At 43.8% G+C, this 21684-nt stretch overlaps 3 protein-coding genes and 1 pseudogene across 10 annotated transcripts; all 4 read right to left on the bottom strand.

Moving 5' to 3' along the window:
• Positions 1–377: 377 nt before the first annotated feature.
• Positions 378–3330, bottom strand: LOC136502904 (probable galacturonosyltransferase 7). Its single transcript, XM_066498155.1, has 4 exons — positions 3226–3330; positions 2386–2448; positions 1018–1313; positions 378–732 (listed from the first exon to the last, which is right to left on the bottom strand). Exons 1-4 carry the CDS (start codon positions 3328–3330, stop codon positions 378–380), a joined length of 819 nt encoding a protein of 272 aa, XP_066354252.1.
• LOC136504854 (putative pentatricopeptide repeat-containing protein At2g02150) lies at positions 1183–5794 on the bottom strand. 8 transcript variants are annotated; one of them, XM_066499886.1, is made up of 5 exons: positions 3529–5794; positions 3310–3384; positions 2298–2448; positions 1577–1651; positions 1260–1313 (listed from the first exon to the last, which is right to left on the bottom strand). In XM_066499886.1, the coding sequence occupies exon 1, from the start codon at positions 5646–5648 to the stop codon at positions 3555–3557; it is 2094 nt and encodes a 697-aa protein (XP_066355983.1). In that variant the 5' UTR covers positions 5649–5794; the 3' UTR covers positions 1260–1313; positions 1577–1651; positions 2298–2448; positions 3310–3384; positions 3529–3554. The 8 variants fall into 8 exon arrangements, with proteins under 8 accessions (XP_066355986.1, XP_066355981.1, XP_066355982.1 ...); XM_066499889.1 differs by lacking the exon at positions 1577–1651 and having other exon boundaries at positions 1183–1313; XM_066499884.1 differs by having other exon boundaries at positions 1188–2152.
• Positions 5795–9000: 3206 nt separating this feature from the next.
• Positions 9001–20539, bottom strand: LOC136505089 (bifunctional dihydrofolate reductase-thymidylate synthase-like; annotated as a pseudogene).
• LOC136502903 (uncharacterized) lies at positions 10049–11175 on the bottom strand. Its single transcript, XM_066498153.1, has 2 exons — positions 10795–11175; positions 10049–10678 (listed from the first exon to the last, which is right to left on the bottom strand). The coding sequence occupies exons 1-2, from the start codon at positions 11173–11175 to the stop codon at positions 10049–10051; spliced, it is 1011 nt and encodes a 336-aa protein (XP_066354250.1).
• Positions 20540–21684: the final 1145 nt, after the last annotated feature.

Below are 21684 nucleotides of genomic sequence, written 5' to 3'. Positions count from 1 at the left end.
AGACAGCAATTGATAATTCAATGTGAATGGTGAGTTCTACTGACCTTTTAGAGCGATTAATCATACAAACTGGTAATGCCGGTGTCCCTCCATTTATCCAATTCAATGACATTCAGGCCAGACAACCACACACATGAATTAGTATTGACATTATGGTCTGCTATGGTTTCAACTGCCCTAATCTCACTTCACCAAAACTGGACAGCGCCGATCACTTTACTACCCATATCAAGGTTCCACAAAGATAACAATTTTTTCTGCACAATCAAATCATCGTCCAGAACAACTACTCTGTTCAAGGTAGGAAGGTCAGGCAAGAGGAAACTTGAATGGCCGAAAATACATATGTACTCAGTTTTCATCTGCCTCTGGGAAGGTTAAGAATGATTAAGAATTGTGACACGAAATTCCTCTGCAGGCCATAATTGTTGCATCTCAAGGGAATCTACATCCTTAGAGAGCTTCTGGTTGTCCTCATTGTAAGTTACACAAACAGTTGCCTCCAAGTATGAATATTCTACTGTCAATCTCATGTTCAAGCAATGGTGAGTTTTCGGCGTAGTCTGGACCCCAAGATGATATAGAAATGCACTCTGCCTTGTATGGAAATAAGCTTCATCTTCGGTAATATCAAGTAGCTGCCTAAGTTTCCGTTCAACAATCGAGCATCCTACTTCACAAGACTCGGCTCGCTCAATTGTGTGCTCCATCTTCCCCAGCTTCTCTGCAAAACTGAAAAGAGTAACCAGTCATTGCCACCAGAAATATTTTGAGAATATAATTTTAAAAAAAAAAGATATTGCAGTGCATTATTTTATCACAATTAAGTCACAAACATCATAATTGTGTATGCTCATCCTTTATTGCTTGAAGAAATGCAGACACAGAACTAAGACAAGAAACAAAGCCATGTTAATGGATTGCACTAGCCACATATAATTCATTTATTTAGTGCAAAAGGTTATATGAAAAACAAAGAAAAAACACATATGATTTTAAAGCTAAGACGAGACTAACAATGGTGGAAGATCAGCATCTGTGATGGTGTCACTCAGCATGCGTTCAAGCTCTTGGATGTTTTGCTTCAGTTCACATGTAAATCTTTCCTGTTGCTTCAATTTTGCAACACTAGGATAATGAGCTCTTTCCATAAAAAGTTGATCATTAAGCCTCTTGACAATGGCATCCTTCATTAATTCCCTATGTTCAGTAGACCAGAGGCAGTAACTTCCATATTCATGTTCACAGGACTTGGTATTCTCCTCATGCACTGCCTCTTGACCATGGTTCTCTTTCCCATTAACAGTAGGATCCTGTCACAAAACAAATTAAGTTTCCTATGATAGAAAACAAAAAAAAACTGAAGACGACTCTGTTCTGAAAGCACAGATCCTCTCAAGAGCACAGGAGTCATATCCTGCACCAACTTTGAAAACTGTGTGGCAATACTTGAACTAATTAAGATTGGCCTTCACAACAAGAGGTTTTCTAAATAACTAACAACGAATACATATACATATATCGTTATGTCTAACTGATAAATATTGTAAAACATTATATGCAACACTAATCTCACCACTAAGTAATACTTTATCAATACGTCCTTAAATGTCTGAGTGGTACTATGACCTCCTTGTACATCTCCCAGGACCTAAAAAGCTCAGAGTCAATACAAAATTCTTCACTAACTTCTTTACCATGGAATCATGGGTAAATCTTATAGAAGGTGAAAAAAAACATACAGTATGTTTAAGGGAACACAACTGCACATTGCAGTGCACCACAACATGCATTGTTACCTGATTTAAAGTATTTACTACTTAGAAAGAAAACCATCTTACTAGCATATGTGAATGTGCAAAATGTAGCCTATCAACTTTATTTGTAAAATCTCACTGGAAGTTCAACCCATAGAAGCAACGCACAAGATTATTACTGATGCCAAACTGAGGGACACCAATGTTCCTATCATCACATTTGTGTTTACTGTATATATTCATGAAAATTATTGACTGTGAAGCCCCAGTGATTAAATGGTCACGTCAATAGAAGCACAACAAACTGAGCTCACCATTTTGGGCACCACAAGCCCTTGAGGCTACTCGACTAATTTTTCAAATATGAAAAATGAAGAGCTGCAGACTGCCGAATCCTAAAATGTAAGAAAAATAAGAGGTTGCAGTTTTGACAAGTCCTTCAATTGATACCTTTTGGGAGTACGAGGTCCTGAAACACGACTGACTACAGTTCGATGGATGATAGCAATGTCTCGCTGTTTGTACTCTCCTAATGCTTACCTTTACTTTTGAAGGTGTCTATGTTTAGTCCAATTAAAGAGAAAAAGCACCCTTAAGCTTTGCTTTTGATTTGATAGATCCTTATTACACTTTGATCTATAGATCTCTCAGCCGAAATCCCATTAGATCCAGACACCTTGTTGGAAACATCCTGGATACACAGTCAGAAAAGAGAGGAGGTTAGTCAAGATTGAAAAGAAACCATCAGAAATTTCAGTACAGCAGGCTCCTGATGATGGTTTTAGCCTTTTAGGTGAGCCAGGTAACGTCAATGTGACAAAGTGATCCATCTAGCTAGATAGCCTGTGACCGGAAGGTCCCGGGTTCAAGTCGCGGTCTCCTCGCATTGCACAGGCGAGGGTAAGGCTTGCCACTGACACCCTTCCCCAGACCCTGCACAGAGCGGGAGCTCTCTGCACTGGGTACGCCCCTTATTGACATAAAGGTGGCTACAGAAAATAGATAACAAGGCAAACCAAATTGTCTCCAAAAAAAGAGAAGGTACAGCAAGAGGGCATCTTGCCAGCAACAGCAATTTTGTGTACATTTCATCAGAGGCATGCATGTCAACTTGTCAAGGCATGATGAAAGAAACAATTTTGGGTTGCCACCTACTCCAAGAATAGCAAACTGAGGCATGGCATGTCAAGGCATGATGAGAGAAACAATTTTGGGTTGCCACCTCCGCCCACTCCAAGAATAGCGACTTGAGAAAGGAGACGGAGGCGGTAGGTTGTTAAGCGTCACAGCACACATACAGCAGCAGACGTCCGCACAACACGTGCTCGCGCGAGGCGCATGAACACACTAAATCAGCAGAGGCAAGTAGCTTAATTTCTCTCCGAAAGCAGCCAGCAAGAAAGGATTCAACTTGATTGCTGTCTTTCTCTGACATACTGTATAAAACACAAACAAAAATGCTCCATACTGCCACACAATTACAGTTTCTGCCAGGACTAGCTAGAGCGTGGAATGTGAACGCATAAGCAGTGTAGCAGGCAGGGATTGTAACCTTGAGCAGCTTGTGCTTCATGGCAGCCCCATTCTCCAGATGTTGCTTGCCACGCGCCCCAAGGCCGGCCAGCTCCTAGTAAGTAAAACAACCCCAAGCACAAGGCAGGATTCAGGATTGTAATCCGAGAGGAATATGTAATTAATTACTTGCAATAAATTTCTGCACGGGGAGAGTGCCGAAATGTTGATACTATATCAAAAGAAAAGAAAAACTGACCCTTTATACCATGTACAACCGCAAGATCAGGTTTCACAACCAGAACCAGAAGCAGTATCATCTTCTGTGCAAAAGCTTAAACCACTTTCCATTTCATTCTGAAGACTTGAGGCTTCCTCCATGTTTCCCAATTTCTGGTATTTTCTTATCAGACAGTTGTAAACCGTCTTATCAGGAATAATGCCAGCCCCAATCATTTCTGAAAGAACTCCTCTAGCTTCTTGCATCATATTCATATTACAGAAGCCCGAGATAAAACAAGTGTAGCAATAGAGATCAAGTTGCAAACCACTTTCAATCATCTTGGCCTTGAGTGCAAAGGCATCCTGGAGATTTCCCTGCTTCATGTACCCATCAATAAGAGATGTGTACACAACTTTGTCAAGAGACATACCCTTGTCAACCATTTCATTCATCAAGTGCACAGCCTTATTCAAGGAACCAATCTTGCAAAAACCATCAATTAAGGCGGTGTAAGCTTGTACATTTGGATCCAGGCCTAACTCTCTCATTTTATTAAAATGGGAGATGGCCTCAGAGATTGATCCTGCTTTGCACAATCCATCAATTAATGCACAATAAGTAACAACATTAGGTTGGAACCCAGAATCCAGAATTTTGTGGAATAAGGCAACGGCCTCTGACTCTTTTCCAGCTTTAAAGAAGGCATCCATTATTGTCGTATAAATGACATTATTAGGTCTCAAACCACAGCCATCCATTTTATGTAAGAGGCTCTTAGCTTCATCCACCTTTTGAACTTTACAGAGACCCCAAATGAGAGTGCCATAGAGAGAGACATCCAGTTCCATTCCTTTATTCTTCATCTCATTCAACAAATCCAGAGACCTCTCACTGTTCTTATTCATGAAGTGCCCATGGATCAGCGTAGTGTAGAGCAACTCGTTGGCTTTAACACCAGCTCTCTCCATCAGACTCAAAACATTTTCTGCTTCAGCAACCTTACCCTCTTTGCAAAGGCCATCGACCGTAACAGTGTATGTCACCTCATTTGGCACCAACCCCTGATGCACCATTTCATCAAGCAATACAATGGCGTCACCTAGCCTCCCTGCCTTGCAAGTGCCATCGACCAATGAAGTATAAGTGAACTCATTTGGCATCATCCCCCTCACCCTCATCTGTGCAAACAGCTTCATTGCCTCCCGGACCAACCCTTCTTTGCAAAATGCATCAACAAAAGTGCTAAATGTAACCACATTTGCCATCACTCCCTGCCTCTTCATCTCCCCAAAGTAGCTGTACGCCTTCTCCATATTCCCGAATTTGGAAAAGCAATTGATCAATGCATTGTACGTCACAACATCAGCTGCACATCCAGACTTCCTCATCTCTGACACCAACCGCTCCACCTCCTCCAGCTCCCCACACTTGCCGTGCCCGTCAATCAAAGAATTGTAAGTGACAACATCCGGCGAGCAGCCCATCGCCTTCATCCTCACGAACAGTGCCCTCGCTTCCACAAGCTCTCCCTCCTTGCACAGAAAATCAATCACGATATTGAACGTGAACACGTTGGGCGCGGGCAGCTGGTCGAAGAGCCGCCTGACGAGCCCGCCTTGGCGGCTGCGGGCGAGACGCAGGAGAATGTGGTTGCAGGTACGGGTGTTCGGGGGCACCCGCAGCTGCCGCAGGCGGGCAAGGGCGCGGACGGCGTCGTCGAGGAGACCGTGGTCGGCGAGCAGGGAGAGGAGGGTGTCGACGACGGACGGTAGCGCGCTGCGACGGGGCCCCAGCGAGAGGGCCGCGCGGTGGAGGAGGTCGACGAGGGAGGCGGCGAGGTGGGGCCGGTGGCCAGCACCAAGCAGGCGGGAGAGGAGACGGCGGGAGTGCGCGAAGAGGCGGGCGCGGGCAGCGAGGTGGGCGGCAAGACAGACGTGCGCGGAGGAGGGGAGCGGGTGGGAGAGGAGGTGGTCAGGGGCGACGGCGTGGAGGGAGCGGAGGACGCGTAGGCGGTCGGAGATGGGAGTGGCGGCGGCGCCGGAGGCGACGGTAGGGGTGGTGGAGAGGGCGGCGGCGATGGTGAGGCGCAGGAAGGTAGGGTTCCGGCGAGCGCAGAGGCGGAGGAGGTGGCGGCGGCCTAGGGGGAGGGATAGCATCGTTTGACCGCCTCCCTCCGGTGGCGGCGAGGGGGAAGGGAATCAGGCCATGGAGAGTGTAGGGTTTTGAGTTGAGGGGTTTTGTTTCCCCATTTTTTAAAAAAAAAAACTACATTCGGTGTGTGTGCTTTGAAAGGAAATTACATTTGGTGTTGTCTTAGATACCAGGAACAGAATGTTAATGCTGATACTATACTATCAAAAAAAAAAGAACGGAGAGACTGGCTCCGGCGTGCGGACGCGGCGTCCGTCCGGCGTTTTCACTAAGGATGGCGCACATGCAGGTTGGTGCTCTGTTTCGCCTTGTGCTGCTCTGCGCTTGCTGCTTGTCCATGGACGTAGCTTTGCACTCACGCTTCGCCACGTGCTCCACGTCTATTGTCCGCCTATGAATACAGCTTTGTGCTCCATATTTGCTGTCGGCCCATATATGTAGCTTCATGCTCCACGTCCGCTGCCACGCTCATGGATGCAACTTTGTGCTCCACGCCTGCTGCCGCACCCGTTTCGTTTCCCATGCGAATGCGGGGACCGCTGCGCCCAAAGGGACAACCTTCGCCTGCGCCCCTCTGCTATGCCTACTCATGAAACACTTGCAACATAAAAGCATTTGCTGCAACATATGTCCGAAACAGAAACATTTACAACATACGCTTGCAACATGTGTGTATGGCATTGCAACATATGTAACATCCAGATAAAATATTTCCAACATATGTTTCAAATATTTAAAACATACACTTGCAACATACATGTATAGCTAGTGCAACATATGCAACGTCCAGATAAAACACTTGCAACATCGTTTGAAACGGCTGAAACATTAGAAACATACACTTGCAACATACATGTATAGTTATTGCAACATATGCAACACCAGATTTATTTTTGTAACATCCAGATGAAACATATACAACATATATCTGAAACGCATGAAACATACGGTTACAATATGTGCTCATCTACTTGCTAACCCCCAATTGGACGCTCATTGACGCGAAGCTTGACGCGGGCACGGAGCTCGATGCCACGACGCGAAGGTCAAACCTCGGCTGTGCGCAACGTGAGTCCGGGTGGGACACGCAAGGTGTGGCGGAGTGCAGCGCGGGGCACGGGGCATAAGCGCGCGCGAGGCGCGAGCGATGCGAGGCGAGAGCAGCGTGCGGCACGAGGCACGAGGCATGGATAGGGGCGCGAGGCACAAGGCACGGGTGGGCCGCACGAGACATGAGGCACATAATTTAGATTCAAATTTAGAGGTTATATATTATATATAAGTTAGTTTTTTCTACGACACAAGTGTATAAGAAGTCACGCGTGCTATTCTACATCCTAGGTGTAGAATATATATAGTATTCTATGCCAAGCTGTTATACTTAACAAAATTTAGTACTATTCAGTAGTTGCGTTTTAATATTTCATGGTACTAGGTGTAGTGCTGACTGATACTGAACGCGGTTAAGTACTACTCAGTATTTTTTTTCAAATTAGTTTTGGTTTGATGTAGAATAGTGCTACCGTGTGTGTATATGTGGGGTCGGTTAAAGTTTAGAGCTAACAATCACTGTTTAGAAACTTTAGCTCTAAAATTGAGGGCTCTAAAGTTTATAGGAGAAATCCAAACAGGCCTTAGCAAATGAGTGATTTAGATGTATATTTAAGAGGCTGCTCTATTATTTTTTATTGTGGTATTGGTATATATATGTTGGTAATTTACAAGCAAGATGTTCGCCTTTTCTATGGACATTTCTAGGATTTCTCTATTTTATAGCGTGTCTGGGATTTCTCTAGTTTTTATAGCGTGTCTGGTTGAAATTAGTATTAAGACAAAAAGGATTAGCCAAAGCTAATATAATGGGGCCTATACTCTGTACTAGAGAATGCAATCTCTATACTTCATTACTGGTACCCCTCACTGGGTGGGGGCCCACAATTTCTGTTACACATTGATACTCCAAACCAAACCGCATCCATTTTAGAGGAAGTTTAGTTCTAGAAAGTTAGAATTTAGAGTTACCGTAGCACATTCATTTTTATTTGGCAATTAATGTTCAAACATATGGACTAATTAGATTTAAAACGTTCTTATAATTTCTCACCAAACTATACAACTAGTTCGTCTATATTTAATGCCCGTACAATTAGATTTTTTTAGATTTTTTTTATCTATATTTAATACTCCATATATGAACAATAAATATTCAATTTAATAAATATCATAGCACTTTTTAAGATTTTAGGGTCAAACAGCTTATTCGGAATGTGCCGCTTTTCAAATTCGGTTAGGAATTCCAATCTAGGCACAGTCCGTCCCAATTAAGGCATACTACGACGCAAGGAGCGCTTTGCAGTGGGCTGGCTATGGTCTGTGGCTACGAGCGAGCGCCTGATGTTCTTATATAGAGGATCGGCTCTCTCACTGCCATTGTGTAAGCGAGGTGGTACAAATTGAGAAGGGCGCCTGGTGGCTAGCAATTGCAGCTTGCATGTAGCGCGGGCGTCGGCTGCTGCCAGCGAGCCTGCCATGCCGAGCGGCCATCGGGCCAAGCGTAGGGAGAGGAGGGAGGAAAATTTAGCCCAAATTGGATTTTGTATTTTTGTGACACCTTTTGTAATTTCTAGAAAATCTAGGAAGGGGTTTGGGTTGGAGATTCAAGGTAAATATTTTATGGTGCTACACATAAATTCCGGAGAGCATGACTAAGTCCTACGGGTCATTATTCCGTATTAATTTTTCATATACCGACCGTGTTCGATATAATTCCGCTCGATTTGGTTCGTTTTCGAAATTCTTAATATTCCATAAGTTCGCGTTCGTTTTCGTGTCCGGCTTTACCGCTTTCGCTTTCGTTTTCGTATTCAAATGTAAAAGTAGAAAACGATTTAAGGTTTTTCCGACCGTTTTCATCCTCAGTCGCAATCTAGGCTTGGACGTTGGAGGCTTCCATTGGTCAAAGCAAATTTTGGAGTAAGGCTATACAACGTTTTGGAGATGAAAAACGATCTCATGCAAATTTTACCACTACGTGTTATATTTATTATGAAGACGGTCGGTAACCGTTAGCAAGGCCGATCCAATGCCTTGTTCGCTTGAAGCTTGAACTTATCAGCCTGGTTTATCAGTCATGGTACATTGTTTTTCTCTCACAACGAAACAACAAATCAGCGAACAGTACTTTTCAGCCTGGCTTTTCAGCGAAGCAAACAGTGCTAAGCTATGTCAAGCAAGCACGGCACTCACCTTTCACCCAACCAACACAGCACAGGAAAAATGGAGCAGAATGCATTCTTAAAAACCTACCGTCACAACTCACAAGTCGTCATCTGGCTGATGTGCAACTCGAAAATCAGACCTACGCATGAAGGCAACCAGATAGAAACCGTACGAAGTTTCATCAAGTACACAACATTTTCAGTTACAAAGTGTGCAGCCTCAGCCTCACGGGTGCACACACCAGTGGGCCCTTGCAACAGGGTGTGCCCAAAGCATCTCACTCGCAATTGAGTCATCAAATGGCCCCATAAAAGGGCAGGGGAGAACCAATTTGGTAGAGTTCATTTAACCGACCAGAGTACAAAACTGAAAACAAGGGCAGAAACTCCCAAATCCCAATGGACATTCAGCACCATCACCGAAAACAAACTATAGTGCCATGCCCGGTTAATTTGTAGGAGTATATATATACTACCAGTCTGAATGATTTCGCCAAGGTCCTAGGCTGGGGCTCCAGCTGAGCTGAGCCACCTGCAAAAGTTGAAAGAGCGCAACATGAATCATGGTAAAGCAATGCAGCTATAGCAAAACTTTTACTAGAGCATGTATGCATTTAGTTCCAGACTCTGCAGTGGCGAATGGGTGAAAAGACCAGTGCACGGTTCCAGGCCAAAGTCTTTAATATTCAGGGTCATCAGGGACAAAAGGAGCAGTACAACAATGTCAAGGAAACAATAGCATGTAATTGACAGATAAGATTTATCCTGGCAAAATGCAATACTAGCAGCGAGAAGCAATTGATATGGCAGGGTGGTTGGCTTTATTAAATCTGGCTAGACTTAGAACAATGGCAAGGTTGTGAGCCTGATCACCCTCCCTAGGAGGCTCTGATCATAATAACTCGCTTCTTGCTTAACCACTAAGCCCATGTGGGTTACAAGTAAATAGCCATCGAGGCTAATCCATTCCCTACAATCACTCCCCATCTTTCCTATTTTTATTCCTCCTAGCCGATTGACTGAGCTGCATGCAACAAACTAATTGACTGAACAGGTAAATAGCCATCGAGGCTAATCCACTCCCTACAATCACTCCCCATCTTTCCTATTATTCCTCCTAGCCATTGACTGAACTGCATGCAACAAACTACCAAAATTGGCACCAGTCAAGCCCGCCTGCTAACCATTTAAGTTGTGGACTTGGTCTTCTTGGGAAACAGCTCATCCTCGAGCTGGAATTTTGGGTGCGCCTCCTTGAATGTGTCCAGAGCTTCCCAGGTTGCTTCAGCAGCTGGCCGGCCAACCCATTGAACTAGAAGTTCCCAGCAGCCACGGTTGAGGCGAGTGCGGACGATGGACTCAGGCATTGGCACTACACAGCCTCGTGATAGGAGAGGAAGAGGCACCACTGCTGCTGATGGTGTCCCTACGAACTGCTTGAGGAACACCACATGGAAGACATCATGAATCTTTGCCTTGGGTGGCCAGCTGAAGACGATACGCCACTGGGCCAACACGCTCGACGACCTGATATGGGCCATAGTAGCGCGGCGACACTTTGCTGCTGCTCTTGTTGGTGTTGCCAGCAGTGACGCGATGGTGCAGATGGAGCCACACCCAGTATCCAATGTTGAACTGGATGTCCCTATATGACCAGCATCATACTGAAGCTTCATGTGGTCGCGAACATGCAGCAGCCACTCACGGATTTCAGCCAAGAAGGCATCACGATCACGGAGCTGCTTGTCCAGTGCAGTGACGCGGGCGACATCGGGTTGATAGCTGGCCATAGTGGGTGGCGCCCAGCCATAGACCACCTGGAAAGGAGTAGTGTGCAGTGTCGTCTGGTACGATGTGTTGTAGCAGATGGCAGCCAACGCAACCAGTTGCGTGGCTGGTCGCCGGCAAGACACCGGATGTAGACGCCAAGCACCCTGTTGGTCACCTCCGACTGGCCGTCATTCTGTGGGTGGAACGTGGAGCTGAGGCGGAGGTCCACCCCAGATAGAGCAAAGAGCTCTGTCCAGAATGTGCTGGTGAAGACCGGGTCGCGGTCGCTGATGATGGAGCAAGGGATGTCGTGGAGCCGAACGATGTGGTCGAAGAAGACGCGCGCCACGGTAGTCGCCGTGTAGGGGTGGCCAAGAGCGATGAAGTGGGCGTACTTGGAGAAGTGGTCAACGACGGTGAGCACCACCGATTTGGCGCGGTCTGGATGCTCATCGTCATTGACCGCTTCTCCAAGTACGCCCACTTCATCGCTCTTGGCCACCCCTACACGGCGACTACGGTAGCGCACGTCTTCTTCGACCATCGTCAGCGACCGCGACCCGGTCTTCACCAGCACATTCTGGACAGATGATATGGCTGGATGATTGGCTTTATTAAATCTGGCTAGACTTAGAACAATGGCAAGGTTGTGAGCCTGATCTCCCTCCCTAGGAGGCTCTGATCATAATAACTCACTTCTTGCTTAACCACTAAGCCCATGCGGGTTACAAGTAAATAGTCATCGAGGCTAATCCACGCCCTACAATCACTCTCCATCTTTCCTATTATTCCTCCTAGCCGATTGACTGAACTGCATGCAACAAACCAATTGACTGAACAGGTAAATAGCCATCGAGGCTAATCCATTCCCTACAATCACTCCCCATCTTTCCTATTATTCCTCCTAGCCGATTGACTGAACTGCATGCAACAAACCAATTGACTGAACAGGTAAATAGTCATCGAGGCTAATCCACTCCCTACAATCACTCCCCATCTTTCCTATTATTCCTCCTAGCCAATTGACTGAACTGCATGCAACAAACTACCAAAATTGGCAATTGTGTTGTGCCAGCGACCAAGCAAACTTGTAATGACAAAAGAAAATGATAATCCATCAGTAGAAACGATAGAATATTACCATTATACTGCCATTTTCATCTCTATCTTCTGGTGAGGATCATAGCCAACCAGCTTGAAGTCTGATGCCACAAAAGAATCTATATCCTTCTTTGAAGGATTCATCTTTAAAATCTGCATATAACGCCCATACAGAGTAAGATACATATGTGCAGAATGCACACAAAAAGAAACATCAAACCATCTAGTTTGAACAAGCAGATTTCATCTTTTCAATAAAATAGTTCTGTTAGGAATGGCTCACTGGAAATGGTTTAGGCATCTTCTGAATTTGCTCCTCCAAAGCTCGAACACGAGTTCTATAGACATGAGCATCCCCTATGACATGGACAAAATCTCCAGGAGAAAGATCTTGCAACATTAAGACAACGGGTTAGAGCTGCAAAACACCCTGCTCTAGCTTCTATCGGTGATACAAAAGACATCAAAAAGAAACAAACAATATACAAGATGGCATCACAGCCTACTCTAGCTTTTATCAGTTAGATACAAATGGCATCAAAAGAAAGAACAGGAAAACATACCAGATAGCATCACAATCCTTGCATCATATAAACTATTCAGAACTAGTTACAAAAATATCTAGAATATAGACCTAACATGTGTGTTGTTTCTACAAGTAAAAGGGAAAATCAAAGTGCACAGTAAATGCATCCAAATGAAATTAATCTAAACTAGAATACAGTTATACAGTACAACAGACAACCAAGAAGCTATGTATTAAGGTGCACAACAAGCTTAGTTGAAATAATACGATTAAGGCATACAAGAACGTACCACAAACTTGAGCAATCATGCATGTGAGAAGAGAATATGATGCAATGTTGAATGGAACACCAAGTCCCATGTCTGCAGAGTGTTGATACATCTGGCAGGATAGCTCCCCATTGTCCACATAAAACTGGATGACGTTGTAAGAGGTTGAATGCAAATGTTGTTAGTTGGCAAAGCTATCACAAATAAATATGTAAGTAATATGTTCTGACTCTTACAAATGTATTAGCAAGACATAGTTTATGTTCGCAATCTACTATAATTTAAAAGTAGAACTAATTTTCAACTTACAATGGACTATTACAAGTGTGCCCATCATGGGAAAGTCAAAACAGAGCCAATAGTAAAAAAATAAAACTTAAATCAAGCAGACAAATTACACTAACTTGTGCAAACATGTGGCAAGGAGGAAGAGCCATTTTCTTAAGATCTGGAGGATTCCACGCTGACAAAATTATTCGGCGATCATCAGGATTGTTTTTGATCTTGTCAATCACATCCATTAGCTGATCAAAACCTTTTCCAGTATAGTTAGCATGCATGTCCTTATATCTGTCAAATAACTAAATTATCATAAAGATGACAGAGAGCGAAAGAGCAGAAAGCAAGAGAAGGAGAGGAGGGAGGGTGTGGAATGTAAGATTACTCAGCACCAAAGTGTCGCCATTGAAATCCATAAACTGGACCTAGATCGCCTTCCTCCCTGTGTCCCAAGCCAACACTAGAAAAGATGGCCATGTGGATTAGGCATCAAGAACCGAAATATAAATTATTTGCAGCCTATATCCAAGATATACCTGTCAAGATACTCTCTTGAAGCATTGCCATCCCAGATATGGATACCTTTCTCTTGCAAAACCTACGAATTGAAGGGCAAGGTTAGAAAACAAGAACTTTCAAGAAACAATTTTTAAGTGTCCTACTGCAACAAAATTGAAGAGGTTAGGCTGAATACCCCACAAATGTAAGTCATTTCAGCCTCTTCAATTTTGTTGCATGAAGTCGTACAATTTTGAGACAAAATTTCTTCCTACTGCAACATAGTATAAATGGTAGTTTAATCAATGAATGGTCTCTCCTCCATGTCTACTCTAATCATATCAAATTAATACAATAAGAAACATAGTACACAAAAAATGAACAGCTTGTCTTACACTATTAATGAGTTAGGCTGCAGTAATATGATGTCAAAAAAATAAATGAGGAAGAGAAGGCATTTGGTGATCAAATTAGTATTCAGGCAAGGGTATAAAAGGAAGAAGAGACGAAAGTACCCAGAATTATGTCATGCAAAGTTAGAAAAACTAAACAGTCTTGTGTTTGTGATTGAAAGGAAAAACAAATGAAACAAAACTCTACAAAAGTGCAGGTATCAACATAGCATTGTAATTGTTTGTACCTAGACATAAGTTGCAAAGGGGTTAGTACATTTCGTAAAATCCAACAAAGTGTCATAAGCATCATGGCATGTAGGCTGCAGGTAATACATTAAGGCATAATATTTTTTTCTCGAAAACGCAGGAGAGACATTAAGGCATAAATACCTAAATTAAATCAAAATATTGGATAAATTTGGCTAAAGATAGCACTAGATCCGCTAAAATGATTTAATCATGTGCACCTTTGAATTCGTTGAGCCACTGATGAACCACAGGAGTTCTTCGACAACACCACGCCAAAATACCCTCTGTTAAAGAGCATATGTTATTGCATTAGTCATCAATAGTACCTAAATATGGTAACATAGTTACTCAAACTCTTTCTTTTGGACCTTAGACTCCTGATGTTTAACAACAGGTGGTGGCCTTAAGGCTCTCTATCACATGTTCAGGGGAATGTTTACAGATATTCAGGTATGATATAAAGGAGTTATAAAATGGTAGAATGATTGAACAGAATGTTCCACTGAATCCACTTATATTGTCATATGTGACTTGTAGATAACAATAATAACATGCACAAGAGCTCCATTAACATTACACACTGCAGGATCGAATTTAGAAACTCATAGTCACCACCACCACAACAACAACAACAACATAGCCTTTCAGTCCCAAGCAAGTTGGGGTAGGCTAGAGTTGAAACCCACCAAGAGCCCCAAGTCACGGTTCAGGCACTTCAATAGCTGCTTTCCAAGCACTCCTATTCAAACATAGATCTCTAGGTATATCCCAAGCTTTCAAATCTCTTTTTATTGCCTCTCCCATGTCAATTTCGGTCTTCCTCTACCTCTCCTCATATTATTAGCTTGGCTTAGGACTCCACAATGCACTGGTGCCTCTGGAGGTCTCCTTTGAACATGGCCAAACCAACTCAACCGAAGTTGGACAAGTTTTTCTTCAATTGGTGCTACCTCTAGGCGATCATGTATATCATCGTTCCGAACTCGGTCCATTCTTGTGTGACCGCAAATCCATCGCAACATACGCATTTCTGCAACACTCAGTTGTTGAACATGTCGAATCTTTGTAGGCCAACATTCTGCCCCATACAACATAGCCGGTCTAATCGCCGTTCTATAGAACTTGCCTTTTAGCTTTTGTGGAACCCTCTTGTCACAGAGAATGCTACAAGCTTGTCGCCACTTGATTCACCCTGCTTTGATTCTATGGCTCACATCCGCATCAATATCTCCATCCCTCTGTAGCATCGATCCCAGATACCAAAAGGTATCCTTCTTAAGCACTACTTGACATTCCAAACTCACATTTCTCTCCTTCTGTACAACTCCGCCAAAGTCACATCTCATGTATTCGGTTTTAGTTCTGCTCAATCTAAAACCTTTAGACTCAAGGGTCTGTCGCCATAACTCTAGTTTCCTATTTACTCCCGCCTGGCTTTCGTCCACTAACACTATATCATCAGCGAACAACATACACCAAGGGATATCCCCTTATATGTTCCTGGTAACCTCATCCTTTACCAAGGCAAAGAGATACGGGCTTAAGGCTGACCCTTGATGAAGTCTAATTTTAATTAGGAAGTAATATGTGTTACCATCGTTTGTTCGAACACTAGTCACAACATTGTTGTACATGTTCTTGATGAGGGTCACGTACTTTGATGGGACTTTATGTTTGTCCAAAGACAACCACATAACATTTCTTGGTATCTTGTCATAAACCTTCTCAAAGTCAATGAAAACCAAGTGGAGGTCCTTCTTCTGCTCTCTAATCCGCTCCATAACCTGTCTTATTAAGAAAATTGCTTCTGTGGTTGACCTTCCGGGCATGAAACCAAATTGATTTGTTGATATCTGCATCGTTCCTCGCAGGCGCTGCTCGATGACTCTCTCCCATAACTTTATAGTGTGGCTCATCAACTTAATTCCTCGATAATTAATATAACTTTGGATATCTCCTTTGTTCTTGTAGATTGGTACCAATATGCTTCTTCTCCACTCCTCAGGCATCTTGTTCGATCGAAAGATATTGTTGAACATCTTGGTTAGCCATACTATAGCTATATCCCCGAGGCATCTTCACACCTTAAATGGGATACCATCAGGGCCCATCACCTTACCCCCTTTCATCCTTTTCAAGGCTTATTTGACCTCTGATTCTTGAATCCTCCGCACAAAGCGCCTGTTAGTGTCATCAAACGAGTCATCCAGCTGAACGGTGGTGTTCTCGTTCTCACCATTAAACAATTTATCAAAATACTCTTGCCATCTATGTCTGATCTTATCCTCCTTCACCAAGAGCTGCTCCCTCTCATCCTTTATGCACTTGATTTGGTTGAAGTCCCTTCTTCCTATCGCGAGCCCTAGCCATCTTATAAATGTCCTTCTCTTCTTCCTTCGTACTCAAACATCGGTAAAGGTCCTCATAGGCCCGCCCATTTGCCTCACTCACCGCTCGTTTTGCAGTCTTCTTTGCCACCTTGTACTTCTCTATGTTGTTTGCACACCTGTCATGATACAAGTGCTTATAGCACTCCTTTTCCTTGATAGCCTTTTGCACATCTTCATTCCACCACCAAGTGTCCTTCGAGTCGCATCCGCTCCTCTTGGTCACTCCAAGCACCTCTGAAGCAGCCTTTCGAACGTATGTTGCCATCTTCTCCCACATGTTGTTTGCACCGCCTTCATCATTCCAAGGGCCCTCTTCAATGACATTTTCCTTAAAGACCTTTGATGCCTCCCCTTCTAATTTCCACAACTTCGTTCTAGCAATCCTAGCTTGTTTGTTCCCACGAGCTTGCACCAGAAAGTGAAAGTCAGCCACCACCAGCTTGTGTTGAGCGACCACACATTCTCCAGGTATCACCTTACAGTCCACGCATGTTCGTTTATCCCTCCTTCTTGTAAGGACAAAGTCGATTTGACTAGAGTACTGGCTGCTACTAAAGGTCACTAAATGGAACTGTCTCTTACGGAAGAAAGTGTTAGCTATCATTAGATCAAGAGCTATGCGAAGTCTAAGACTTCCTCTCCCTCCTCGTTCCTACTGCCTTATCCGAAACCCCCATGAACCGCCTCGAAACCTGCACTTGATGTACCTACATGGCCATTAAAATCACCTCCTATATAGAGCTTCTCGCTACTAGGGACAGCTCTAACCAAGCGATCTAAGTCTTCCCAGAAAAGTCGCTTAGCACTCTCATCATGACTTACTTGGGGGGCATACACACTAATTACGTTTAAGACCATATCACTAATGACAAGTTTAACTAAGATAATCCTATCACCTTGCTTTCTCACCTCCACCACACCATCTTTGAGTATCTTATCAATCAAAACTCCTACTCCATTTTTATTTGAAGTTGTCCCTGTGTACCAGAGCTTGAAGCCGGTATTGTCCACCTCCTTCGCCTTCTGCCCTTTCCATTTAGTCTCTTGGACGCATAAGATATTTACACGTCTCCTAACCGCTGTGTCCACTAACTCTCTTAACTTACCTGTAAGGGACCCTACATTCCAGCTACCTAAACGGATCCTAGTTGGCTCGACTAGCTTCCTTACCCTTCGCACCCGCCGAGGTAGGTGTGAAGACCCTTGCTCATTTTGCACCACACCCGGGCACTGATGTGGTGCGCCACTAAGGATGCGACGACCCGATCCTTGCTCACTTGACACTGTGTCCAGATCGCGACACGGCGTGCCACGGGGGTGACGACCCGGCCCTTGCTCATTTAACACCATACCTGGGTTCCGACATGGCGCGTCGCTAAGAGGGTTATGCTCCAACAGGATTCTTTTGGGTTTCATCTCCATTAAAGTGGCTAAGTTTTTACATTGACTCAACGCGCCTTTGATGTCCCAGCATAGCAGGTCCCTAAAAGAAGAAAACTAAACCAACATCAAGTTGATTGCCAATAATTGTAAACAACAGAAAAATAAAAAAGGCACAGTCCAAACTTGATAAACACACATTCCAAAAGTAACAAGCACAAAGCATTAAAGAAACACAATTTTATACACAGTTACACACTGATTTGCCTGTGTTTCTTCTCACAAATCATTAAAAACTAAAGAAGTTTTTGCACATTTCTATTTGCAAATGCTGACTCAGGGCTAGATCTGAAAATACAAGATATTTGCATACCTTTGTTGTCAGCAAAGGGAAAATTTTCCTTGAGTTGAACCGCATCTAATAAGAAAATGAAAAGAAATTATTTTACTGGTTGATAAAAATGAATATTCAAAGTTAAGGAGAAATACCTGACACCCAAATTTTGACAATGTTCCAATTCCTGTCCTGTCATTTTTCTGAGCACCATACCTTATAATGTCTTCAACAAGATTGAGATAGTGATACTCCTCATGGCAGTCAAATATCATCTTGGAGAGAAAAGAGAAATTCTCTGTTTCAAACTTGTCATTCTTGGTATTAACCTCAGTTGATTCCTTGCCATTTCAATCATGGGTTTCTACCACCGATTTTCTAACACGAACAAAAGTCACAAAAGAATGCCTGATATAGCTCTCTACCACAGGGAAAGATGAATACCATGGCTGAAACACCGAGAAGTCAATTGGAGGGATGAAAGTGTCACACTCAATGCTCGACTGAATGTCAGTTAGATGGATGGCCTCACATGCAGGTCCATTAAGATTTTCCCTACATAAAATGATAAAAAACATTGCCGAAGGGTGAATGGAATTGCAACACAGTTACCACGACAACAGAGTGCAAGTACAATATTTTGTTTCAAAAGATAAGAACTCACCTCAGTACCTGCCCACCTCCTATGACAAAAACTTTCTCAATCGATAACCAATACGGAGTAGATGCTAGCAGTTCTAAGGCAGACTTCATACTTCCACAGATAACAACATTCTCTGCTGTTGCAAAATCAAAACTACCAGATCGAGTAAGTATGACGTTCAAACGACCAGGCAATGGCCTTGACTTAACTGGAATGCTCTCCCATGTTTTCCTTCCCATTATAGCTGCATTCTTCTTGGCAGGGTCAGATGTAGTTAGTGTAAGCTGTTTGAAGAATTTAAGATCGCCAGCAAGTCTCCATGGCAAAACCCCATCCTTCCCAATGCCCATGTCCTGAGTGGCAGCCACAACAACCTGATAGTTCCTCTGAGGACCACTCTCTGAATCACCATTGGCTGGACCTGCAGCCATTGCCATGAGTCTGGACTGACTAAAGTGGTAAGAACTTGTTTTGCTGATCAGGTCCAGAACTTGAGGTTTTCTAAATCGAGAAGGGTTTTCTAAATCGAGAAGTGCGTGAATAACCAATGCTGGAAAATCTTACAGCCTGAATTTGAGGGAGCATTATAGCAATTTGATTAAACATCAAAAAACAAATTGCACAGAAATGTAATCAGAATCGAAACAGCAAAAGACCCAAGATTTCTCATTGTTCAACAGTACAAGCAACTGTATGCAGATAAATTAACCTACAAAGGCCCCGGTATTTTCCCAGATTTAATAGAGGCAACTGTACGCATAACCGTTTTCTAAAACTCTACTAACTATTTTTAGAAAAAAAAGTACAGAAGTATCAACAGAACAAGTATGCAGTAAGTTTGTACCACAGGCCACAGCTTGTTCAACAAAGTACAGTCCACAACCTCAGTTAAGGCAAGAATATGTATTCTGCTATACAACACAAAAGCATGTCACATGTAAAACGCTAGATTATATACTTAGCATGCATGTCGAGAAAACCTAGAGATGTAAGCTCCAACTCTAAGCACCTCTGCGACTAACATCTGGACCCTGAACTACAAATAAAAAAAATGGTTGATTGCGCTATCAAAGCAAGCGGAAGCATATAAAAAACTGTTTAAAGAAACAGGAGACAGAAGCACAGCACAATTTATGGTTCCAACGCAAATGCTGAAACTATTATTAAGATGTGGTACAATTAGTTCAAACTACTGCACAGGATTGCAAGCTTTTAGTAAGTCGGGGGGGGGGGGGGGGGGGGGGGGGGGGGGGGGGGGGGGGGGGGGGGGGGGGGGGGGTGGGGGGGGGGGTGGGGGGGGTCGGATTTCGAAATCTCCAAGTTACAACTAAATGTATACAATATATCGCATTGCAGTACACAACTCTGGTTATTATAGGAGCACCATATGCATGACACTTCACCCAACCTTTACAAATTGACAGTGAAGTATCAATCGCAGAAGCAACAACTACATTGGTTGGTGACTTGGTGTGGACTAACAACAAAAACGGTTAGAACTGTTGGTGCACCTGCTTGAACAATCAAAAGGGCAGGAAGAAGAAAAGGGCCGAACCGACCATACAAACTTGTGGATTTCTAAAATGCAGGAATATCTACTGCTGCGCGAGGGTACGACCTACACTTGTGATTAGAATCAGATGCGAATACACGTACATAAAGTAGCTTAAGTTAGGGCTTGGGCGCTCGGTTTCGCACAGCAGGAAGGGAATAGAAGGGGTGAGTGGGGTACCTGGTGGGTGCTCGTCGCCGGTGATGACCTTGGGAGAACCTGGCGTAGGGCGGCGGCGGCGGGGCGCCCAGTCGTCGCAGCGAGAATGGGAGAGGAGGGAACGAGAGAGAGAGCCCAGTGGGGCTGTTTGCCTGGGCCTGTAGCAGGCCTGATTTCTACATTGATAACCCAGCAGCCCACTTGGAATGCGAGCCCGTGGGCCGTGCACTGGCCGCTGCTGCGGAAAAGCCCTTACAATTTACAAAGCTGTGAAAATACGGTGGGAAGAGTTCTTCTCGTGTAATAAGGACTTATTTTTATTTCTAAAAATGACTTATTTTTTCTTTGACAACCTCAATCCATGTGTGATGAGCATTCCATCTCAATCCATGTGTGTTGGGGGTGTGAAGAATAGGGTTAACGAGGTTGCCCTCCTGGGATCCTCGGCTGCGTGTTATGTAGGTGGGAAGAGCCCCACCGTGGCAAGTTACATCAATTGAGGAATTACAACCACCTATTCCTAAAATAGCTCAACTATCTATTTCTAGTATAACAAACATGCAAGGTACAATGAACTCGGTCCATGCTTCCAAACCGCAGCCCCTATACATGTGGTAGACCATTCCTTCTAACACCCCTCCTCAATCTCAGCCACTTCTAAGGTTGAGATTGTTCCTGAATTGTCGAAGCTTCACAATCGGTAGTGCCTTGGTGAACCCGTCTACTACTTGATCACCTGTGTGTATGAAACGAATATCCAGTAGCTTTTGTGCAACTCGCTCCTGCACGAAATGAAAATCAATTTCTATATGTTTGGTCCTAGCATGAAAGATAGGATTAGCATCTAGATATTTTGCTCCTATGTTATCGCACCACAACAGAGCTCGGGGTGGATGTGCAACACCAAGTTCAGTGAGCAATTTCTAAACCCAAATCATTTCTGCAGTAGCATTTGCTAGTGCTTTGTATTCAGCTTCCGTACTAGATCTCGACACAGTTGGCTGCTTTCTGGCTGTCCAGGAAACCAGATTTTCACCAAGAAACACGGCAAAACCACCTGTTGATCTTCTATCATCAACACAACCGGCCCAATCTGCATCAGAGAAGGAACTGACAAGCATAGACCTAGACCTCCGAATCTGTAGACCAAGATTTACAGTCCCCTTTACATACCTCAGGATTCGTTTTACGGCGCTCCAATGTACAGTGGTTGGGGCATTCAGGAACTGACATACTTTATTAACTGCAAAGGCTATGTCAGGACGTGTCAAAGTAAGA

The sequence above is a fragment of the Miscanthus floridulus genome, chromosome 14 (genome assembly GCF_019320115.1).
Source record: "Miscanthus floridulus cultivar M001 chromosome 14, ASM1932011v1, whole genome shotgun sequence".
NCBI classification, from domain to species: Eukaryota; Viridiplantae; Streptophyta; class Magnoliopsida; order Poales; family Poaceae; genus Miscanthus; species Miscanthus floridulus.
Note: the sequence above shows the minus strand (reverse complement) of the source record. Positions and strands in the feature narration are given on the sequence as shown.